Source organism: Cetorhinus maximus, chromosome 32 (genome assembly GCF_964194155.1).
Source record: "Cetorhinus maximus chromosome 32, sCetMax3.hap1.1, whole genome shotgun sequence".
NCBI classification, from domain to species: Eukaryota; Metazoa; Chordata; class Chondrichthyes; order Lamniformes; family Cetorhinidae; genus Cetorhinus; species Cetorhinus maximus.
In genome coordinates, this window is record NC_135910.1 from 9,808,737 (window position 1) to 9,830,954 (window position 22,218).

At 45.7% G+C, this 22,218-nt stretch overlaps 1 protein-coding gene across 2 annotated transcripts in view; it reads right to left on the minus strand.

Moving 5' to 3' along the window:
- The window catches only part of LOC144671386 (mitogen-activated protein kinase kinase kinase kinase 5-like), a 154,760-nt gene that overhangs the window by 19,617 nt on the left and 112,925 nt on the right, over window positions 1–22,218 (minus strand). For both annotated transcript variants that reach the window (XM_078533268.1, XM_078533267.1), the window contains exons 16-25: window positions 21,919–21,963; window positions 16,125–16,173; window positions 14,118–14,319; window positions 12,319–12,407; window positions 10,764–10,805; window positions 9,761–9,845; window positions 7,515–7,594; window positions 6,739–6,799; window positions 4,486–4,591; window positions 1,442–1,500 (exon numbers count right to left, since the gene is read on the minus strand). In XM_078533268.1, the coding sequence (XP_078389394.1) occupies window positions 1,442–1,500; window positions 4,486–4,591; window positions 6,739–6,799; window positions 7,515–7,594; window positions 9,761–9,845; window positions 10,764–10,805; window positions 12,319–12,407; window positions 14,118–14,319; window positions 16,125–16,173; window positions 21,919–21,963 (818 nt within the window). The remainder of the gene's footprint in view (window positions 1–1,441; window positions 1,501–4,485; window positions 4,592–6,738; window positions 6,800–7,514; window positions 7,595–9,760; window positions 9,846–10,763; window positions 10,806–12,318; window positions 12,408–14,117; window positions 14,320–16,124; window positions 16,174–21,918; window positions 21,964–22,218) is intronic.

A 22,218-nucleotide genomic window follows, 5' to 3' on the forward strand; every position in this document is an offset into this window, starting at 1 on the left:
TTATACAAGGTTTCCTAATGCATGGCTGCTTTCTTCCCCCACTACCTCGCATGTGCTTGTGCACTACCTACAACCGCAGGGCAGTCCTTGCCCCCAATCCCAAGTCACCTCAACTGCAGGGCAGCTCTTGCCCCCAACTCCAAACCCCCTCAACCACAGGGCAGCCCTTGACCCCACCCCCAAGCCACCTCATCCACAGAGCAGCCCTTGCCCCCACCCTCAAGTCACCTCAACCGCAGGGCAGCCCTTGCCCCCACACCTCCAACACGGCTCAACCTTGAGGTCCAACAGGTGACCCGGGCGTGCGCTACTCAACGATACTGTATACTCACCTCAAAGTACCCCGCCAAGTGCAGCCCGCCAAATGCACACCTTATATATGATGTTGTGAAACTCATTGGCGTCAGTGGGCAGGTGATCCATCGGAAGGGATAAATCCAGCGGGCTGGCCTTATAATGATATGTAGAGATATTACAATGAGGTTCCTGATGTCCGATGGCACTCTGATAAACACAGCCCACTGTCAAAGGGCTGAGCGAACGATTGCAAACTGGTTTCATGACTTCTGAAACCAATTTTCTCGCCATATTGTCTTCTCACACTACCGAGCACGCCCGACGCCAGCGGGCATGGATGATTCCGCCCAGTATTACAATGAGGGTTGAGGGATGTATCAGTGTGTCATAGTGAGAGATATATCAGAAAGTGTTACGGTGAGGGATTTGAGATATATGAGTGTTACACTGAGGGTGTGCAGAATATAAGTGTTACAGTAGCAGTGTGGAGTTTATCAATGTTACAGTGAGGGGTGTATCAGCGTTACAGTGAGTGCAGTGGATGTATCAGTGTTTCAGCAAAGCACGTGGGATTTTTAAGAATGTTACACTGAAGGTTGTAGGATATAGCAATGTTATAGTGAGAGGTATGGGGCATATTAGTGTTATAGTGAGGGGTGTGGGTGTACCAGTGTTTCAGCAAAGTATTTGGGGTATATCAGAGAGTGTTACAGTGAGGAATGTAGGATATATCAGTGTTACAAAGAGGGGTGTGGTAAATATAATGAGTGTTACAGTGGTGTATATCAGTGTGTTATAGCGAGGAGTGGGGTATATCAGAGTGTTGTGATGAGGGGTGCAGGGTATATCAGTGTTACAGAGAGGGGTGTGCAGTATGTCAGAGTATTACAGTGAGAGGTGTGGGGTATATCAGAGAGTGTTACAGTGACGGGTGTTGGATATATCAGTGTTACTGTGAGGTATGTGGGTATATTATTATTAGAGTAATGATGTGGGGTGTTGAATGAGGGGTTAGGGAGTTGAGAGAAATGTTGGGGATATAGGTGTAGATGATGGGGTGTTGGATGGTGATTTGAATGTTGAGTGAGCGGTAGATAATTGTGTGAGAGATGAGTTGTAGGTGCATGCTGTCTGATTTACTCACCAACAGAACATTTCCTACAGCCTTTGGTGTCTGGAATCTTACTGCTTATTGCATTCTTCCTGCAGAAAACAGACAGACACAAGTCTAAGCACAACACTATTAATCCAAGCTCTGTCCTACCCTTGCCCATGACTCTTCCCCATGCCTCTGTCCTTTCCCTAGCTATGTCCCCTCTGTCAGTGGAGCTGAATGAAACAATGAAAAAACAATCCAGTTGAATGTGCTGAAAGAATCTATCTTGAGTGCGTAGGATACCATTCAAGCATCTGGAGGCAGCACAGTCGTGCTTGATTCTGTTCTTAACTGATGTCGGCATGCATGCCCTTTCTGTCTGAGGGTCCTGAGAGTGAGGGGAGTGGCAACCTTTGATCCTGCCTAATGGGCTGAGGGCAGCTGTATGAGTGGCTGTCCTGGTGAGATCATTAAACTCAGCCTCAGACCAGCAATCAAAGCTGGAGACCTCCTGGTCAGTACCAGGCCAGGAAACACATTCACCAACTGAGTAGGGGTTCAGCTGGGCTCGTAAGACCTCATGCCCAACATCTTCAATGAGAAGCAGATCAGTTTGGACTTGGAGCTTTGAACTTAATTGAAGACTTCATGTCTCTTTGTAGAGCGTGTAACTATGACCACTGACCTGATTCACGTAAAGTAATTTAACTTGACCTGATTGCTGTCCTTTCTCTGCACAAAGTGAGCTGCATCTCCGTACAATGAACGAGATCTTTACATCAACTGCACAGGCAGTCTGGGGGAGTGACATTTAGGAAATGACGCACAATATCAAATGTATGTGAATTAGTTTTTAATGCTCTTTGAAAAGGTATGTCCACTGTCTGATTCTTGTATCCACGTTCTCCCATTGTGTTTCCTCTTTTCAATCCAGTTGTTCAGGATTGTCCTGGAGACTCCAAGCACGCCGTTACAAGCAAGTCAGGAGAAAATCAGGAAAATTCTGTGGGTTTTTTTGCATTTTCTTTGCCCACTTTTACTTAGTAGTTTGATAGAAATTGGAGATGAGGAAAAAAAGCCACCTAACCAGGTGGGCAGTTGGAAGTGGGAGGTCGTGTGCTGAAACTTCTGGGAATACGTCCAACCAGAGTTGGCAATCTGACAGCTGAGACACTTGGGAAGTCTCATAGAAAAAGGCCACAGGGAAATTAACCAGATAGAAGCTCAAATGAGTTTGAATTAAATATCTTGCTATTTTCGCAGCAGCGATTGATACAGTCAGAATTCATTGAAGCTCTATTTTCAGGTCTCTCTCAGCCATCGTTCATTACTGTATCGACTGAGGTGGTCCCAGCTCTAAATATTCAGAATCTTGTACCCATTGCCTGAGGGGGCTTGGGTCTGAGGTTGCCTCCTGCACAAGGTTTGGTGAATTCGTTCATCTTCCCCCCCCAAGCCTCCAGCACCCACATAATGGGATGTGCCCGAGTGCCCTTTGACATATATTTGTCTCTTTGAAATGCCAGGTTCGCTCACCGTCCTGTGTCTCCTTTTGATGTGGGGAGGGGATAAATGGAATGATAGGTGCTGCTCCTGATGGACCACAGTGAAAACTGGATGGCCAAGTTACTTCAGGAGCAGCTGTGTACATCATTGCTATGGTAACTCACATACAGCATTGTATGTGCAGGAAGATAGTTCAAAAGTTACAACTGAGCACTTCTTATTATAAAATCATTCTCAGGATATGAGTCATATTGGACTCAAAACATTAACTCTGTTTCTCTCTCCACAGATGCTGCCGGACCTGCTGAGTTTTTCCAGCATTTTCTGTTTTTATTTCAGATTTCCAGCATCTGCAGTATTTTGCTTTTATCTCAGGATATGGGTGTTGCTGAAAAGCCTAACATTTATTGTCCATCACCAGTTACCCTTGAGGAGGTGGTGAACCGTCTTCCTCAACTGCTGCAGGCCCTGTAGTGAAAATTCTCTCACAATACTGAATGTTGGCCCAGTAACAATGAAGATTTGGCGACATACGACCAAGTTGGAATGGTGGAGGGGTACTTGGAAGTGGTGGTACTCCCGTGCATCTGTGCCGTCATCTTTCTAGGTGATGGAGGTCGCAGGTTTTGGAGTTTCTGTCAAAAGAAGCCTTGGAAAGTTGCTGCAGTGCATTTTGTATATGGTGCACAATGCAGGAAGGATGTTCCCGATGGTGGGGGAGTCCAGAACCAGGGGTCACAGTCTGAGGGTACGGAGTAGACCATTTAGGGCTGAGATGAGGAGAAATTTCTTCACCCAGAGAGTAGTGAGCCTGTGGAATTTGTTACCACAGAAAGTAGTTGAGACCAAAACATTGTATGCTTTCAAGAAGGAGTTAGATATAGCTCTTGGGGCGAAAGGGATCAAAGGGTATGGGGAGAAAGTGGGATCAGGCTATTGAGTTGGATGATTAGCCATGATCATAATGAATGGCGGAGCAGGCTCGAAGGGCCGAATGGCCTACCCTTGCTCCATGTTTCTATGAATCTATGCTACCACGTTGCTTCGATGGTGGAGAGAGTGAATGTTTAAGGTGGTGGATGGGCTACTGATCAAGCAGACTGCTTTGTCCTGGGTGATGTTGAGCTTCTTGGATGTTGTTGGAGCTGCACTCATCCAGGCAAATGGAGAGTATTCCATTATACTCTTGATTCGTGCCTTTTAGATGGTGGACAGGCTTTGGGGAGTCAGGAGGTGAGTCCCTCGCTGCAGAATTCCCAACCTCTGTCTTACCTGTTCTAGTATCCATGGCATTTATGTCCAGTTCAGTTTCTGGTTAATGATGACCCACAAATTGGTGATGGGTGACAGAACTTGGTGATGGTAAATGGGCACGAAATCTCCCTGATGTTAATGTGGAGGCCATATTGCTGGTGTGTACAGGCAAGAAGCACGCAGTCTGCTAACAGCCAGGATAAAATGGCAGGAAGTTTGGCTCCGTATATTGATCCCATGATTATCCCTTGCCTGCTTCATTTTACAAGTCAGCATTGAGTTAATGTCTCAGTTCAGTTCAGCACGCCTCAACCAGCAGTCCTGAGCCTTACCTGGGTAAAAGTCGGTGCGTTGGAATGTGAACCATTGACCTCTGTTCCTTCTTGGCCTGTTCGTACAGTCCTAGCAGGCTGTGCGAGTGGAGCTGAAGTGTCTTCCCTGGAAGAACAAGCCGAGTCACATTAACCCCGCCCGGCATTGACACCAAGCTAACACCTCAGAGGAATAGTTGAAGAGAAAAATGTACAGCACTTCGGGGAAAGGGGAGGGTAAGAAGGACTGATTGGATAGCTCGTGCGTAGAGTCGGCGCAGGCACGATGGATTGAATGGCCTTCCTCTGTGCTATTTCAAAAGGCACTGGGCTTGCTAGCTGTCTCTACCCTTTGTGTTGTGTTTGCTATTTTCCGATCCTCAGAATTTATAATCAACGTATGGAGATAGTGACCCGCACCTGGCTGACATCAGTAGTTGCTTCTGGAGGACCACCTGGGTCTGGCATTTTACCCTCCTCAGCCTATCAGCCACCTCCAGATCTGAATTTTTTATTTATTTTGTTACTTCCCCCACCCTGTGACCCCCATTTCCACACCCACAACCTTGAGAATTCAGCTTTAATGCTGGGGAGAGTGATCTTAAGCTCCTACAGGAACCCAGAGAGCAAGAGATAACTTAATGTATTGCGTATGCCGATTTTAAAAACAATTATTGAAAGGGCTCCCTCCTGGGAAAGGATATTCGGGATTACGGGGTAGTTTATATGGATTTCAGCAAAGCCTTTGACAAGGTCCCACATGGGAGACTTATAAAGAAGGCAAATGCACATGGGATACAGGGTAATTTGATAAGGTGGATTCAAAATTGGCTTAGTTGTAGGAGACAGAGGGTGATGACAGAAGGATGCTTTAGTGACTGGAAGCCAGTGTCCAGTGGCGTACCACAGGGATCTGTGCTGGGTCCCCTATTACTCGTCATTTATATAAATGACATAGATGTCTATGTGGGGGGTAGGATTAATAAGTTTGCGGATGACACAAAGATTGGCCGGGTGGTTAACAGTGAGGTTGAGTGTCTTGGGCTACAGGAAGATATAGACGGGATGGTCAAATGGGCAGATAAGTGGCAGATGGAATTTAACCCTGAAAAATGTGAGGTGATACACTTTGGAAGGAGTAATATGTCAAGGAAGTATTCAATGAATGGCATGACACTAGGAAGTTCTGAGGAACAAAGGGACCTTGGCTTGTGTGTCCATAGATCTCTGAAGGCAGAGGGCATGTTCGTGGGGTGGTGAAAAAGGCATTTGGGACATTTGCCTTAATCAATCGAGGCATAGATTACAAAAGTAGGGAGGTCATGTTGGAGTTGTATAGAACCTTGGTGAGGCCACAGCTGGAGTACTGTGTGCAGTTCTGGTCGCCACATTATAGGAAGGATATGATTGCACTGGAGGGGGTGCAGAGGAGATTCACCAGAATGTTGCCTGGGATGAAACATTTAAGTTATGAAGAGAGGTTGGATAGACTTGGGTTGTTTTCGTTGGAGCAGAGAAGACTGAGGGGCGACCTGATCGAGGTGTACAAGATTATGAGGGGCATGGACAGGGTGGATAGGGAGCAGCTGTTCCCCTTAGTTGAAGGGTCGGTCACAAGGGGACATAAGTTCAAGGTGAGGGGTAGGTGGTTTAGGGGGATGTGAGGAAAATTTTTTTTTACCCAGAGGGTGGTGACGGTCTGGAATGCTCTGCCTGGGAGGGTGGTGGAGGCGGGTTGCCTCACATCCTTTAAAAAGTACCTGGATGAGCACTTGGCACGTCATAACATTCAAGGCTATGGGCCAAGTGCTGGTAAATGGGGTTAGGTAGGTAGGTCAGGTGTTTCTCATGTGTCGGTGCAGACTCGATGGGACGAAGGGCCTCTTTTGCACTGTGTGATTCTGTAATTACCAGGCTCAATCTGATCAATATCCCGAACTAAGCTGCCAGTATCTGAATCTCCTCTCACACAGCGAGACTTTGCAAATTCATACATTCCATTGTTACTTGCAGTGTTTTTTTAAACAGTAATAAACCTTTATTAGACCCTATTTCGGAATAGGCGTATTGAATTAATGTTCTTCATTGTGAACAGATGCCCCTTCTGAATTTGAATCACTCTGGTTAGTTTGTCAGTGATGGAGGAGTTTCTGAGAGTGAACACAACCCACACTGTAGTTCATATTCCCACACACCCTTCCCAAAATTTAAGTTTGTTAGTTTTAGTAATGTTAGTTTGAGTTAAAGTGAGGAACAGTGCGAGATTATTCTTACCTGAGATACTGATTAATACATTACTGATGACATAAACCCAAGTGCAGCGGCCTGGAAACAACTGAGAGACAAGAAACAAAGGTTCAAGTGACAGCGAGAGTCCAATTCAAGTACGTTTACGTACAGGTAGCTCATGGACAAGTAACAAATGGATACAGTTAGCACCCGGGCACAGATAACACACGGGAACAAGTAACATGTGGATACAGTTAGCACATGCACACAGGTAACTCTTGGACACAGGTAACACACAGACACAGCACATGCAGGCAGGTAACACACGGACATAGCTAATGCACACAGATAAGACGCAAACACAGGTAACACATAGATAATACAGGTAATACATAAACACAAATAACATATGGACACAGGTAATGCACAAAGATAATAGGCAAAATGGGTAACATGTACAACAGTAAAATGCGCACAGATCTACCAGCATATATTCATGTAAACATTGACACACATGGGAAACATACATAGAGGGAAGTACATGTACACAGGCCACACAGACACACATGCCACATACACAGGGTTTTACATATTCATTGGTAACATGCACAAAGTTTGAAAGCATGCAGGTAAAATGTACGAGTAATACACAAACATTTAATACACAGTTAATATTCACAGACGCCAGTGTGCATACACATTCATGTGAATGAAAAATCATTGCGTATTGATCACATTAGTGTGTGTGTGCATGTGCGTGTGTGTCTATGTTCAACAAATGCATATATATGAGGGCGGTGAGTATACAGATCTGACCTTACCTGTTCTAATATGGCTTCCTGCAGCTCAGTTAGGTTCAGGGTATAAATCCCTTCGTCTGACCCCAATATCAGGTGCTTGGCTGAAAAACAAATATCGATCAGAGACCTGCAGCCATCACTGAACTCTACAACTTCAGCTAATTCATTCTAACTCACTGTTAATCCCAGCAATGCTGTAACACTAGTCTGTAACTCACTGTTACCTCCCAGCGTTGCTGTAACACTAGTCTGTAACCCACTGTCGCTACCAGCAATGCTGTAACACTAGCCTGTAACTCACTGTTACTCCCAGCATTGCTGTAACACTAGTCTGTAACTAACTATAACCTCCCAGCAATGCTGTAACACTAGTCTGTAACTCACTGTTGCTTCCAGCATTGCTGTAACACTAGTCTGTAACCCACTGTCGCTACCAGCAATGCTGTAACACTAGCCTGTAACTCACTGTTACTCCCAGCATTGCTGTAACACTAGTCTGTAACTCACTATAACCTCCCAGCAATGCTGTAACACTAGTCTGTAACTCACTGTTGCTTCCAGCATTGCTGTAACACTAGTCTGTAACCCACTGTCGCTACCAGCAATGCTGTAACACTAGTCTGTAACCCACTGCCACTACCAGCAATGCTGTAACACTAGCCTGTAACTCACTGTTACTCCCAGCATTGCTGTAACACTAGTCTGTAACTCACTATAACCTCCCAGCAATGCTGTAACACTAGTCTGTAACTCACTGTTGCTTCCAGCATTGCTGTAACACTAGTCTGTAACCCACTGTCGCTACCAGCAATGCTGTAACACTAGTCTGTAACCCACTGTCGCTACCAGCAATGCTGTAAAACTAGTCTGTAACTCACTGTTGCTTCCAGCATTGCTGTAACACTAGTCTGTAACCTACTGTCGCTACCAGCAATGCTGTAACACTAGCCTGTAACTCACTGTTACTCCCAGCATTGCTGTAACATTAGTCTGTAATGCACTGTTGCTACCAGCAATGCTGTAACACTAGCCTGTAACTCACTGTCACTCTCAGCAATGCTGTAACACGAGCCTGTAACTAACTGTCACTCCCAGCAATGCTGTAACACTAGTCTGTAACTCACTGTCACTCCCAGCAATGCTGTAACACTAGTCTGTAACTCACTATCACTCTCAACAATGCTGCAACATTAGTCTGTAACTCACTGTCACTCTCAGCAATGCTGTAACACGAGCCTATAACTAACTGTCACTCCCAGCAATGCTGTAACACTAGTCTATAACTCACTGTCACTGCTAGCAACATTGTAACTCTAGTCTGTAACTCACTATCACTCTCAACAATGCTGCAACATTAGTCTGTAACTCACTGTCACTCTCAGCAATGCTGTAACACTAGTCTGTAACTCACTGTCACTCTCAGGAATGCTGTAACACTAGTCTGAAACTCACTGTCACTCTCAGCAATGTTGTAACACTAGTCTGTAACTCATTGTCACTCTCAGCAATTCTGCAACACTAGTCTGTAACTCACTGTCACTCTCAGCAATGCTGTAACACTAGTCTGTAACTCATTGTCACTCTCAGCAATTCTGCAACACTAGTCTGGAACTCACTGTCACTCTCAGCAATGCTGTAACACTAGTCTGTAACTCATTGTCACTCTCAGCAATGCTGTAACACTGGTCTGGAACTCACTGTCACACCCAGCAATGCTGCAACATTAGTCTATAACTCACTGTCACTGCTAGCAACATTGTAACTCTAGTCTGTAACTCACTATCACTTTCAACAATGCTGTAACACTAGTCTGTAACTCACTGTCACTCCCAGTAATGCTGTAACACTAGTCTGTAACTCACTGTCACTCCCAGTAATGCTGTAACACTAGTCTGTAACTCATGTCACTCCCAGTAATGCTGTAACACTAGTCTGTAACTCACTGTCACTCCCAGTAATGCTGTAACACTAGTCTGTAACTCACTGTCACTCCCAGTAATGCTGTAACACTAGTCTGTAACTCACTGTCACTCCCAGTAATGCTGTAACACTAGTCTATAACTCACTGTCACTGCTAGCAACATTGTAACACTAGTCTGTAACTCACTGTCACTCCCAGTAATGCTGTAACACTAGTCTGTAACTCACTGTCACACTAGGCTGTAACACACTGTCACTGCTAGCAACATTGTAACCCTAGTCTAACTCACTATCACTCCAAACATTGCTATAACATGTTGGCTTATAGAGCAATGATGAGCAGTTACCTTTGGTTTTGGGATGTATCCATGACGTTACACTGTTAATCTTCAGAGGACAACCATTAAAAACTTTTATTAATGGGACTTCCACCTGAAACGAACAATTTCCAAGTTAATAAGAGGCCAACAGAAGCCAATCAGACGGATGGTACATTTGTTTGGAGGGGAGGGTGGATTAAATATTCTACTTGGATTCAATCACCATTCCCATACAAACCAGAGAGAACTGTAATCTGCCTAGTATGCAGGATAAATGTAGCACGATCCCAGAGTCAAACAGGGATCCCCCCACCCCCAGAATCGGACACTGACCCCCAGGGTCGGACAGATCAAAGCTTTTTCCATTCATTACATTTGTACGTTGCTGATTGAATTCTAACAGTTGCCAGTGTTTCAGTGGAAATCACACTGATTTCACTCAGCCCGATGCATCAGGCCCAAAACACAGACACCCCATCACACAGAGACAGAGTCAAACATGCACATTCCACTGTTGCAGCCCAATGGAGGAGTTTACCAAGCCCACAGGCACCTTCCACAAATGCCCTTTGCAGGGAGAGAGTCCAATCCACAGATTCAACACCATCAACCCACAAACTATTCTAGCATTCACAGGGGTGGTAGACCTACAGACCACTGACCCATCCCCTCCTTATGCAGGGCAAACCCTTATGCCTTCCGTGTGACCCTCCCTCTCCCGCTGCCCCTATACAGGAGTGAGACCCTACCCCTCACCATCCCCCTCCACCCTGAGATGGGAATGAGACCCTCCCGCTTCCTGTCCCTCCTGCTCTCTGCTCCTCCCCTTTTGCCTCCCCATTTACACAAGGTTGACACCCTCACCTCTCCCTGCCCCTCTACACAGGAATGTGATGCTCCGTCTCTCCTAGTCCTTCCCCATTCACCCCTACACAGGAGTGAGATCCTCCCACTCACTGTCCTGTCGTCCACACCTATCCCCCCCTCTATCTAGCAGTCTGCAGGTGCAATGGTTCTGGATGTCACTCACCTGCACTTTTTGAACAGAGGGGACGTCAGTATCAGGAGGTACCTGAGAGATGAAAGAATTCTCATTGATGTCATCCACACAGTGACATCCTCCCGCCGGCAACACACCCCAACTCCCACCTTCACAACTCTATATTCCCCTCTGAAAACAATGATACTGAGAGGAAACTGCTGAGTCAGTACACCAAAGTAAGAATCTCACTGACTGTCCGGCCACACACTCTCCAAGTATCACAGTGGAGAAAGATCTGAGGCTTTGAGCTCGGGAGTACCCAATCTTGACCAAACAGCAAACCAGGGATGAATGGCAGTGCCAGCTTGGCTCAAGCCGGTAAAACTCACCTCAGAGTCCGTTCGTTCTACATTCAAGCCTCGCACTAGGAAAGAATGAAGAGCTTGTATTTCTATAATTTGCGATTTGCTGATAGACCCCCAACCTGCAGTACCGCCAAGTTCCAGCTGGTGGCACTTAGGGCATATGTGACCACGAATGGTGCAGCAGCACCACCAGGATACAGCTGGGGGAACTGCAGCTGAACAAAATGTCTACTGTTTGATGTGATTCTGCAATTGGGCAGCACTTGCTGAACAATCCTGATTACACCAACAGCCAAGCTAAGAACCGATTCAAGATAATCAGTTGGGCTTGTAACTAGAAGCAGGGCCCCATTCTCTGAAAACAAAATGAATATGTTCAAGTCATGCACCTCTTTTGAATTACTCAAGAGCTAGGAGAGCCTATAGTTCTCCATTGCTTTTCTATGGTAATGCTTTGACCAATCAGAGTTGACTTGCCAACCAGTCAGCACACTTTTCCCCTGTAGTATAAATTGTTGTGATCATCTGAAATTTGGTATTCTTGTATTTGCTCTGATGAGTGCAAGACAAAAAGCTTCAACAACATGTCTCTCTTTTCAGCAATATTCAAATTCTGTACTACCAAGCAACTGTTTGGTCTAATGAAGTTCTTAAAGGAGCAGGTCCTCACACTCGAAACTCACCAAATACCCAGATATGGAGATGCCTGGGGAAATATTTCCATTGGGGAAGTAACATTGCAAAGAGCTTCAAAGGCTCTCCTTGAATAAAAAGCCAAAAGAGAAAGTTCAAGACACTTGGACAGTAACCTCAGCACTGCCTGGACTAGGAAATGGGGGTGGGGTGGTGGGGGTCAGAGATGAGGCGAAAGGGGAAACCCAATTGCCTTCCAGTCTTAGACATTGGGTCGGGCTGAGTTGAAGTCAACTTTGGTTCCCTCCATGGTTAAATAGCCTGGAGCTACTGACCGCCCAGGCTCACACTCGGAGGATGGATATTTGGCTGAGGTATGAATAGAAGCCAAAAGGGGAGAGAATTGGAAGGACTCTCCTGTTTATTCCCAATAAGAATGAATGGTTCTAAATAGAATCTGCTATGTGGAATGGCTGATATTAATATGATGCCCCAATAACTCGCGGAGGGAGTGGGGAGTAGGAGTCACTGGTGATGGATCGCAGAGACAGCCAGCATAGCTCTGTCTCAAATGTGCTTTAAGTGCTACGACAGATGGAACTTACCAGTCCCTCTCTCTTCTCCTTCCTGCGCGGTAGTACTGGCGGCGTTCCTCCTGTGTCCTTGGCAAGGTGACTGGCCCAGTGGCTGGGATCTGCCAAGGCAGAAATCAAACAAATGAGACCTGTGCCCCCCAGATCCAGAAACCCAGGAGTTCGCTTAGGATTAGGCTGGATAAATCTGCCACCAATGGAGCAACACAGAGACAAAGTTTGTCCCATGTTCCACCCCCCAGATTTCAGCTGGGGTGGCACTGAGCGGGTGGGGAGGGAGGGTGGAATGAATTCCCCTGTGGGTTATGGAAGTTTTCACTCTCACCTCCGAGTCACAAAGTCATGGGCTCAAGCCTCACTGTGGAGACTTCAGCACAAGATCTATGCTCGCACTGCGGTGCAGGACTGAGGGTGTGCTGCATTGTTGGAGGTGCTGTCTCTCAGGTGGGTGTAAAAGATCCCATGGCACTATTCAAAGAAGAACTCTTGAGGAATTCTCCCCCATGTCCTGGTCAATATTTATCCCTCAGCCAACATTACTAAAACAGATTATCTGGTAATTTATCTCATTGCTATTTCTGAGATCTTGCTATGCATAACATAATTGTCAACACTTCCAGAGCAATTCGTTGGCTATGAAGCACTTTGGGAAATCCTGAAGATGTGAAGGGCTCCCAAAAACTTACTTTCACTTCTGTAACAGCACCTGACTCTATCCCTGTTTTCTCTCACCTGCAGCTGAAAACCTCATCCGTGCTTTTGCTACCTCTAGACTTGACTATTCCAATGGTGCCATGGCTAGCCACCTATCGTCTACTCCCCATTAATGACAGCTTACCCAAATCCTTCTGCCTGTCTCCTAACTCACACCAAGTCCCAATCATCCATTATCCCTTGCGAATGCTGGCATACATTGGTCAAGCAAAGACTCGATTTTCAAATTCTCATTCTTGTTTACAAATCCCTCCGTGGCCGCGCCCCTCCTTATCTCATTAACCTCTAGCCCCATAACCCTCCGAGATACCTGCATTCCTCTCATTCTGGCCTCTTGCTCACCCCAATTTTCATGGCTTCACTATTAGCGGCCCCAAGTTCTGGAATTCCCTCGCCTCTCCCCCTCTTCACTCTTTTATCCTCCTTTAAAAGCTTCTTGATACTGACCTGTTTGAGCAAGTGTTTTTTCACTTGACCTAACATCTTTTGGTCACTTTCCAATTTAGTTCTCCCACTTCCACTCTGACCTCCCTGTTCTTGGCCTCCTATACTGTTCCAATGAAACTCAATGGAATAGCACCTCATCTTTCGATTAAGCACTTTAAAACCTTCCAGGCTCAACATTAAACTCAACCATTTGCTGGTGATGATTCTGCTTTTCCCGTTTACACCTCTGCTGGATGCATCTTATGTTTCTTTACTTGTCCCTTTACGAAGTCCTTTTGCCTTGCACCATCATCCCTTTAGTCTTTTAATCTATCCTGTCTTCCGTTCTATCACAGGCCTTCCCTTTTGTTCTTCCACCCCAACACCCACACACCCCAACTGCCCCATTCCCTGCCTCTGCAACTGCTTAAAACCTTTCATATCTTTAACTTTTCCAGTCCTGATGAGAGGTCATCGATCTGACTCGGTTTCTCTCTCCTGCTGAGCATTTCCACCATTTCTGTTTTCATTTGCAATGTCTTCATGTTGCTCGGTATCAGTTTTTGTCTGAATTGACACTCCTGTGGAGGGCCTTGCGTTGCTTCCCTGTGTTAAAGGCGCTATATTAATGTATGTTGTTGGTGGGTTTAACGGAAGTTTTTCCAAAGTACCTGAGCTGCTGATGTTGATGGCGGAATGGATGGGACTCCTGGAGCTCCCAGTCGTGGGTTGTTTGGGGGCTTTGGCTGCCGATGGGCCACTGGAGCACCGAATCAGCGTGGTCGGCGGGTACTGGCAGCGTGGGCGCTGGTCCACTGTCTTCATCTTCTCCTCCTCGGGAATGCTGTCCTCCGAGCTGCTCCGAAACTTTGGCTGTGCGTGGCAGAAAGAGGAAAATGCTTCAACTTACCGGGGGTCAGCTACGGGTCAAAACCTTGCTGCCCCATCAGGAGGAGTGTCAGCAATGGGGTCAGGGCCGTAAGGGAGATTGGAAATTGACTAACCTGGTAAATAAGCCCCCTTCAGACCACTGGAATCAATTTTCCCAAAGTAGCCCATGGGTAGGTAATGTCTGTATTGCGTGTTTCAGTGGGTGTGGCATTCTCATCTCTGAGTCAGGAAGTCATGGGTTCCAAGTCCCACTCCACAGACTTGAGCCTATGATTTAAGCTAACATTCCCAGTGTAAGACTTAGAGGGTCCGGCACTAAGGGAGGTGCCATCTTTCGGATTATCCTCTTTGTTGGATGTAAAAGAGCCGTGGCACTGTTTCAAAGAAGAAGAGCAGGGGCATTCTCTCTGGTGTCATGCCCAGTATTTACCCCAGAACCAAAATCACAGGCGATCCGGTCATTTATCTCATTGCAGTTTGTGGGATCTTGCTGTGCGCACATTGGCTGCCATGCTTTCTACATTACAACAGTAACGACACTTCAAAAGTGCCCCACTGGCTGTAAAGCTCTGTTTGAAGCTCAGGGGTTGTGAAAAGCACTTTATAAATGTGAGTCTTTCTTATTGGGCAGTGTACTGGGTCATGTGACCACCATCCGTTATGGTGCAGTGCAGTAACCATGATCTTCCCATAGAGGGCACTGCTTTGCAAAGTAATGAACCGGTGCTCTGATTATATCGGTGATGGACTGTTTTTGGCTCTGGGTGCCTTGAATGTATGATTGCAGACTGGGCTTTCACTGTTGCCCTGGAAGAGACGGTCCAGCTCTATAAACTTCTCCATGGGTGCAGAGTAGTACAGAAAGGGGCCTACACCCTGAGATGTTCATGACCTGAGGCAAAGCGACACCTCACAGTCAGAATACCAACCTCACATCCAAAGAAATGGAATGAAAACCCAGCGGTGATCATTCCTTTTAGTCACACTAAACAATTAATATTACTGGAGGAGTCCAGAACAAGGAGGAAATAATCTTAAAATCAGAGCCAGGCCATTTAGGGGTGATGGCGGGAAGCACTTCTTCTCTTCACCCAAAGAATAGTGAAAATCTGGAATTCTCTACCCAAAAAAGCCGTTGAAGCTGAGAGACCAACTGAAAATTTCAAAACTGAGATTGATAGATTTTGTTGGGTAAGAGTATTAAGGGTTAGGGAACTAAGGTGAGTGGATGGAGTTGAGGTACAGGTCAGTCATGATCTGATCTGAATGGCAGAACAGGCTCAAGGGGAGGAATGGCCTCCCCCTCTTCCTATGTCCTCTCTGTTTAATACCAACTGCAATTTCCCATCCCTCCGTTCAGGATGTTCTCTGCCTCAGGCCTCAATGGAGACAGCACTTTACCCATGTTCCTTAGCACTCCTTACAAAGTGATGGCAGCCCATCAGGCCTAAGTTAGTAGGCCTGACCCCCCCCCCCCACCCGCCCCAACCACCACCGTCTTCATCCCGATAGCCTGAAGCTGGCTAAATTTTAACTATTGGATATTTCATCAGTGAATGAACAGGGAGTCTAGAATATTTTATGGAGTCTCCACACAGTCCAGAATCTTCTAACAGTTAAACTGCAAAGGCAGTTTTTCACTTATTTCTGACATTGTACGTTGGAGTTTTCAATTAATTTTCATATGAAAAGCTGAGACCTGGATTTCTCCCCCTCCTCTCCCATCCCACTCTCGCTCCTCCAATCCTGCTCCCTAAGAGATTTGGAGGGTAGAAAGTGCAGCTCACCTTGGGCGGTAATGGTGGGGGAATGTCAGCCCACAGGGTCTCCGTCAGTCTGCAACAGATCAGAGAGTAAGATTAAGCTCAAACATTCACACACCGACTATAGTGAACTGCAGCTCTGGCCTAGCGATGGGCCTCACACGGGCCTGGGCATCAGTCACATCCATAGGGGCAGCCTGAGGGACTTCAGCTTGTTTTGATGCAAATCTGTTCCTTATTTCTCCTGAGGTTTTATAAGAAGTTAAGATGTTAAATTGCACCCTTACAAGGCAGAGGAGGCAGGATTTTCCATTTTGGGTTGGGACCCCAACCTCGAGGTCAAAGCAGGTTCTGACCCTGAACCAAGCCAGGAGCAATCACTTGACATTGATTTTTACTGGACGGGCCAATGAGTGCCCAGAGGTCTTGGTCACCATCGAATTAAGATGACATAAGGAAAAAAACAGTAAAACTTGGAAATGACTGGCACTGGCCAAACTGGTCTTGTATACCTAAACATGGAACTCCCAATAGTACTGGTGCCAGTGGTACTGGGTTTTGACAATTTTGAACTGTTTTTTTCCTTTAGACAGGCTCTCGAAAATGGAGGACCAATAGGAAATCCTCCAACACGGAAGGAGGTGCCTACTGCCTGATAAGAGTTAAGAGTATGCAATGAGAGAGGGAAGGGGTGACCACCAGACAGTCAAAAAGGAACAGGCAGGGAGTGCAGGAGTCCCCTGAGTGCATTCCACTCTCCAGCCAGTATTTACTTCTGAATACTGATGAGAGTGATGTTTCACCTGGGGAGTGAAGCCAGAGCCAGGTCCATGGCACCACGGGTGGCTCAGCTGCGCAAGTGGGTATGAGGAAGTCAGGAAGAGCAATAATAATCGGCGATTCAGTCGTTAGGGGAACAGATAGGTGTTTCTGTGGCCGCAGACATGAATCCAGGATGGTGTGTTGCCTCCTTGGTGCCAGGGTCAAGGATGTCACTGAGCGGCTGCAGAGCACCCTGAGGGGGGAGGGTGAACAGCCAACATTCATGTTCTACATTGGCACCAACGACATAGACAGAAAGAGGGATATGGTCCTGCAGTCAGAATTCAGGGAACCAGCTAGAAAATTAGCAAGTAGTAATCTCTGGATTACTCCCAGTTCCATGTACAAGTGAGTACAGAAATAGGAAGATAAGACAGATGAATGCGTGGCTGGAAAGATGGTACAGGAAGGAGGGCTTTAGATTCTTGGAACACTGGACTACCTTTGGGGGAGATGGAACCCATACAGACAAGACAGGTTCCACCTGAACAGAGCTGGGACGAAGTTTCTCATGGGGCATTTTGCTAGTGCTGTTAGGGAGGTTTTAAGCTAATCTGGCAGGGGTGCGGGTACCAGGAGATAATATTAGAGAGGAATATCAAGGTGCACAGAATACTGGGAAAGATAGATAGCACTAGAGTAGGGAATAGTAAGTTAATAGGTGAGGTCAGAGAAAAGGAGAAAATAATAGAGTCTAAATCAGAGTTACTGGGCATGTATGTGAATGCATGGAGTGTGGTAAATAAGATTGACGAGTTACAGGTGCAGATTGCCACGTGGAAATATGATGTTATGGCTATAACAGCGACCTGGCTCAAAGAAGGGCAGGACTGGGTGTTAAATATGCATACAAGGTGTTCAGAAAATATATGAAAGAAAGAAAGGGAGAAGGGTTGGCGGTATTGATTAAGGAGAGCTTTGCTGTACCGGAAGAAGAGGATGATCCAGAGGGGTCAAGGACAGAATCTATTTGGCTAGAGCTAAGGAATAAAAAAGTGCAAATACATTGTTTGGTGTACTCTATAGGCCACCAACTAGTGGGAAGGATGTTGAGGAATAAATTTACAACAAAATTACAGAGAGGTGCAAAAATTATAGAATACTTATAATGGGGACTTTAATTATCCAAATATGGATTAGTGTAAAGGGAAGAGAGATTCAAGAGTTCCAAAAGTGTGTTCAGGATAATTTTCTTCAGCAATATTTTTCCAGTCCAGTGGGAAAGGAGTTGGACCTGGTTCTTGGGAATGAGGTGGGCCAAGTGGATCAAGTGTCGGAAGGAGAACATTCAGGGGACAGTGATCATTGTATCATAAGGTTTAGACTGACTATGGAAAAAGACAAAGAACAGTCCAGAGTAAGAAAAATTAATGGGAGGAAAGCCAACCTCATTGAGATAAGAACAAATCTGGGTCAAATAAGTTGGAGTCAAAGGTTGGCAGGAAAAAAACAGTAGTTGATCAATGGGCTACCTTCAAAAAAGAGATTATTTGGGCCGAGTCAAGGTATATTCCCTCGAAAGGGAAAGGTAGGGCAAACAAATCCAGAGCTACCTGGATGACAAAGGAGAGAGAAATTAAGGTAAAGAAGAAAAAGTGTGCTTATGACAGGTGTCAGGTAGAAACTACAATTGGGAACCAGGCTGAATATAGAAAGTTCAGAGGCGAGGTGAAGAAGCAAATAAGAAAAGCAAAAAGGGAGTGTGTAAAGAAACTAGCAGCTAACATAAAATGGAATCCTAAAGCCTTCTATAGGCGTGTAATTGGAAAAGGGTGGTAAAGCAGGAATAGGGATGATGAGGGACTTTGCATCTGTCTTTACCAAGAAAGAAGATGCTACTCAGGCCATGGTAAAAAAGGAGGTAATTCAGACACTAGAAAGATTTAAAATTGAAAAGGAGGAGGTATTGGACAGGTGATCTGTACTTAAGTTGATAAGGCACTGGGACTAGATTAGATGCCCCCAAGGATACTGAAGGAAGTGAGAGTGGAAATTACAAAGGCACTGGCCATAATTTTTCAGTCTTCCTTAGACTCAGGGAGGACTGGAAAATTGCAAATGTTACACCCTTGTTCAAAAAAGAGTGCAAAGATAAGCCCAGCAACTATGGGCCAGTCAGTTTAACCTCGGTGAGGGGGAAGCTTCTAGAAACAACATTTCGGGACAAAGTTAATAGTCACATGGACAAATACAGGTTAATTAAGGAAAGCCAGCATGGATTTTTTAAGGGAAAATCATGTTTAACTAATTTGCTGGAGTTTTTTGAAGACATAACAGAGAGGGTTGATGAGGGCAATGCTATTGGTGGACTTGCAAAAGGCTTTTGATACAGTGCCATACAACAGACTTATGAGCAAAGTTATAGCTTATGGGATAAAAAGGACAGTAACAACATGGATACAGAATTGTCAGAGTGGCAGGAAACAGAGAGTAGTGGTTAAGACTGGAGGAAGGTTTGTAGTGGAGTTCTCCTTTTTCTGATAAAAATAACCTAGACCTTGGTGTCCAGGGCATAGTTTCAAAGTTTGTGGATGATACAAAACTCGGAAGCTTTGTGAACTATGAGGAGGAGAGTGTAGAACTTCAAAAGGACACAGACAAGTTGGTGGAATGGGCAGACAGGTGGCGGATGAAGTTCAATACAGAGAAATGTGAAATGATTCATTTTGGTAGGAAGAGGATGGAGATACAGCATCAAATAGGGGGTACAACTCTAACGGGGTTACAGGAGAAGAGGGACCTCTGTGTATATATACATAAGTCATTGAAGGTGGCAGGACAGATTGAGAACGTGATTAATAAAGCATACATATCTTAGGCTTTATTAATAGGGGCATGGAGTACAAGAGCAAGGAGGTTAGGTTGAACTTGTATAAGTGACTAGTTCGGCCTCAGCTGGAGTATTGTGTCCAGTGCTGGTTGGCGCTCTTTAAGAAGGATGGGAAGGCGTTGGAGAGAGTGCAGAAAGGATTCACGAGAGTGGTTCCTGGGATGAGGAACTTCAGTTATGAAGATAGATTGGAGAAGTTAGGACTATTTTCCTCTGAGAAAAGAAGGCTGAGAGGAGATTTAATAGAGGTATTCAAAATCATGAGGGGTCTGGAGAGAGTAGATAGGGAGAAACTGTTCTCACTCATGAAAGGATCGAGAATGAGGGCACAGATTTGAAGTCTTTGGTAAGAAAAGCAATAGTGATATGAGGAAAAACTTTTTCACACAGCGAGTGGTTAGGGTCTGGAATGCACTGCCTGAGAGGCAGATTCAGTTGAATAGGGAACACTATTTTAAAATTAGTGGTCACCCTTATATGAAAGAGATGGGGAGAAATTTTTTTCTCTCCAAGGGTTGTGCGACTTTGGAACTCTGTCTCAGAACGCAGTGGAAGTGGGGTCCCTGAATATTTTTAAGGCTTGTTAGGCAAGGGAATCAAAGGTTATCAGGGGTAGATGGGAATGTAGAACTCAAAACTCAAATAGATCAGCCATGATCTTATTGATTCGCGGAGCAGGCTCGAGGTGCCGAATGGTCTACTTCTGCTCCTATTTCATATGTTCGTGTGAAGCATTCAAAAGGGAATTAGACTGTTATTTGAAAAGAAAGAATTCCCGGGGTTACGGGGAAAAGGCAGGAGAATGAAACTAGGTGAGTTGCTCATTCGGAGAGCTGGTGCAGACATGATGGGCCAAATGGCCCCCTTCTGCACTGTAACAATCCTGTGATTCCATAAGGGAGAGAAAGAGTGCCTCTATCTTGAAGCACCACCTCAGCACTTGTAAAATATTTGAAATTAAAAATGGCTGAACCACCATTGGTGAGGGGACGACCTGCAACCACAGCTGTAGCCGGGTAAGTAGGGGGAGTGGAGTGTTGACCTCAAAGTCAAGTTGGCTACTGGAAGGCCACCTCCAGCCAGTTGCCCTTCTCCTGAGGTTGTGTTGGGGCCAGTCAACCTCTTGATTATTGGCCTTAATTGTCTTTTTACTTGACAAGCTACCCGCTGCTTTGGGCGGGTAGTCATTGCGTAGCCGATCCAGCATTTTTGAAAATGGCTTGGGGGAAAGTGGGATGGTGCCGGCAAAGTGGTAGGCGATGCCAAATTACATACCTATCTGTCTCAGCTCCCGTCCCCACTGGACTCTAAAAATCCTGCCCTGGGAGAGACACAGTCTGAGAGAGAGAGAGAGAGAGTCCAGAGAGAGACAGACTAAAACAGATTGAGAGATGCACATTGAGTGAGATTGAGAGAGACTCACATAGACAATCTCTACCCACAGTGGAGATGGGGGCTCGGGGAGATAAACTCAAACCGAGAGAAGAACACATTCATTGTTGAGGGGATGGAGTCTTGGAAGGGGCCACATCAGAATTCATGGTGCGTGTCCAAGATGCCCCAAGGAGGATGCTGACATTGCCCCTGGAGCCTGAAGCCCAGTCCCCTGACTCTGTGTTAGCCTCCTGTCCTGAGATGTTCTCTGCTGGCATCACAGACCTTTAGCCTCGTCCTCTGCAGTTGGCCATTTCTTAGGTCAGACCTGGGTCAAGGCTTGAGGTGATCAGATGGAGCCAATTGGTGGGAAATCCCATAAGCAAGAGAAGCAAAACAAATATCTGACAATTACAATAATCGTTACACTAACTAGGGAAATATTGGACACTCCAGGTTAGCCTGCAGGACCACTAAGTACTCCCCTCTCTCCCCACACCAGAAACAGAGCAGTGGGTAAAGAGGCGCGAATCTCAACCTGGGAAATGTTTATTGTTGGGAACTGCGAAACATAAATTAGGGGCTCTCAGAGGTGTGATATCCCCTGGTGGTGCTGGATAGCCCCGGCTGAAGCTGATACAGCTGAGATATTCCTAGTGAGTACTGCCGAGACGGAAAACCCCAGTGAGCACTGTCAAAATTTGGTTTGCCTCATTTGAATGGTGATCAATTAATGCCTGGCTCCCGTCTCTGTCATGGACACCAGACTCTGACACAAGAATCAGCACCTACACAGCAACATCATCGTAATCGTCATCTGAATCCGATGTCTTCTCCCTGCAGGCAGACAGAATCAGCCGTGAGTTTCAGCTTTTATTTGCTTGTTTCTGTTACATGTGATTCACCCTCCCTCAGTCTATGAACCTCATGCCCTCCCCAACACCAGCAGCACAGACATATAAAAACACATATAAAGACACACACATAAACACAAATACACATGTAATGTGCACGTCAGTACACATTTAAATATGCACAAACACTTGCATATGTAAACATGTGCACACACATATAAAAATAAACACAGACCTA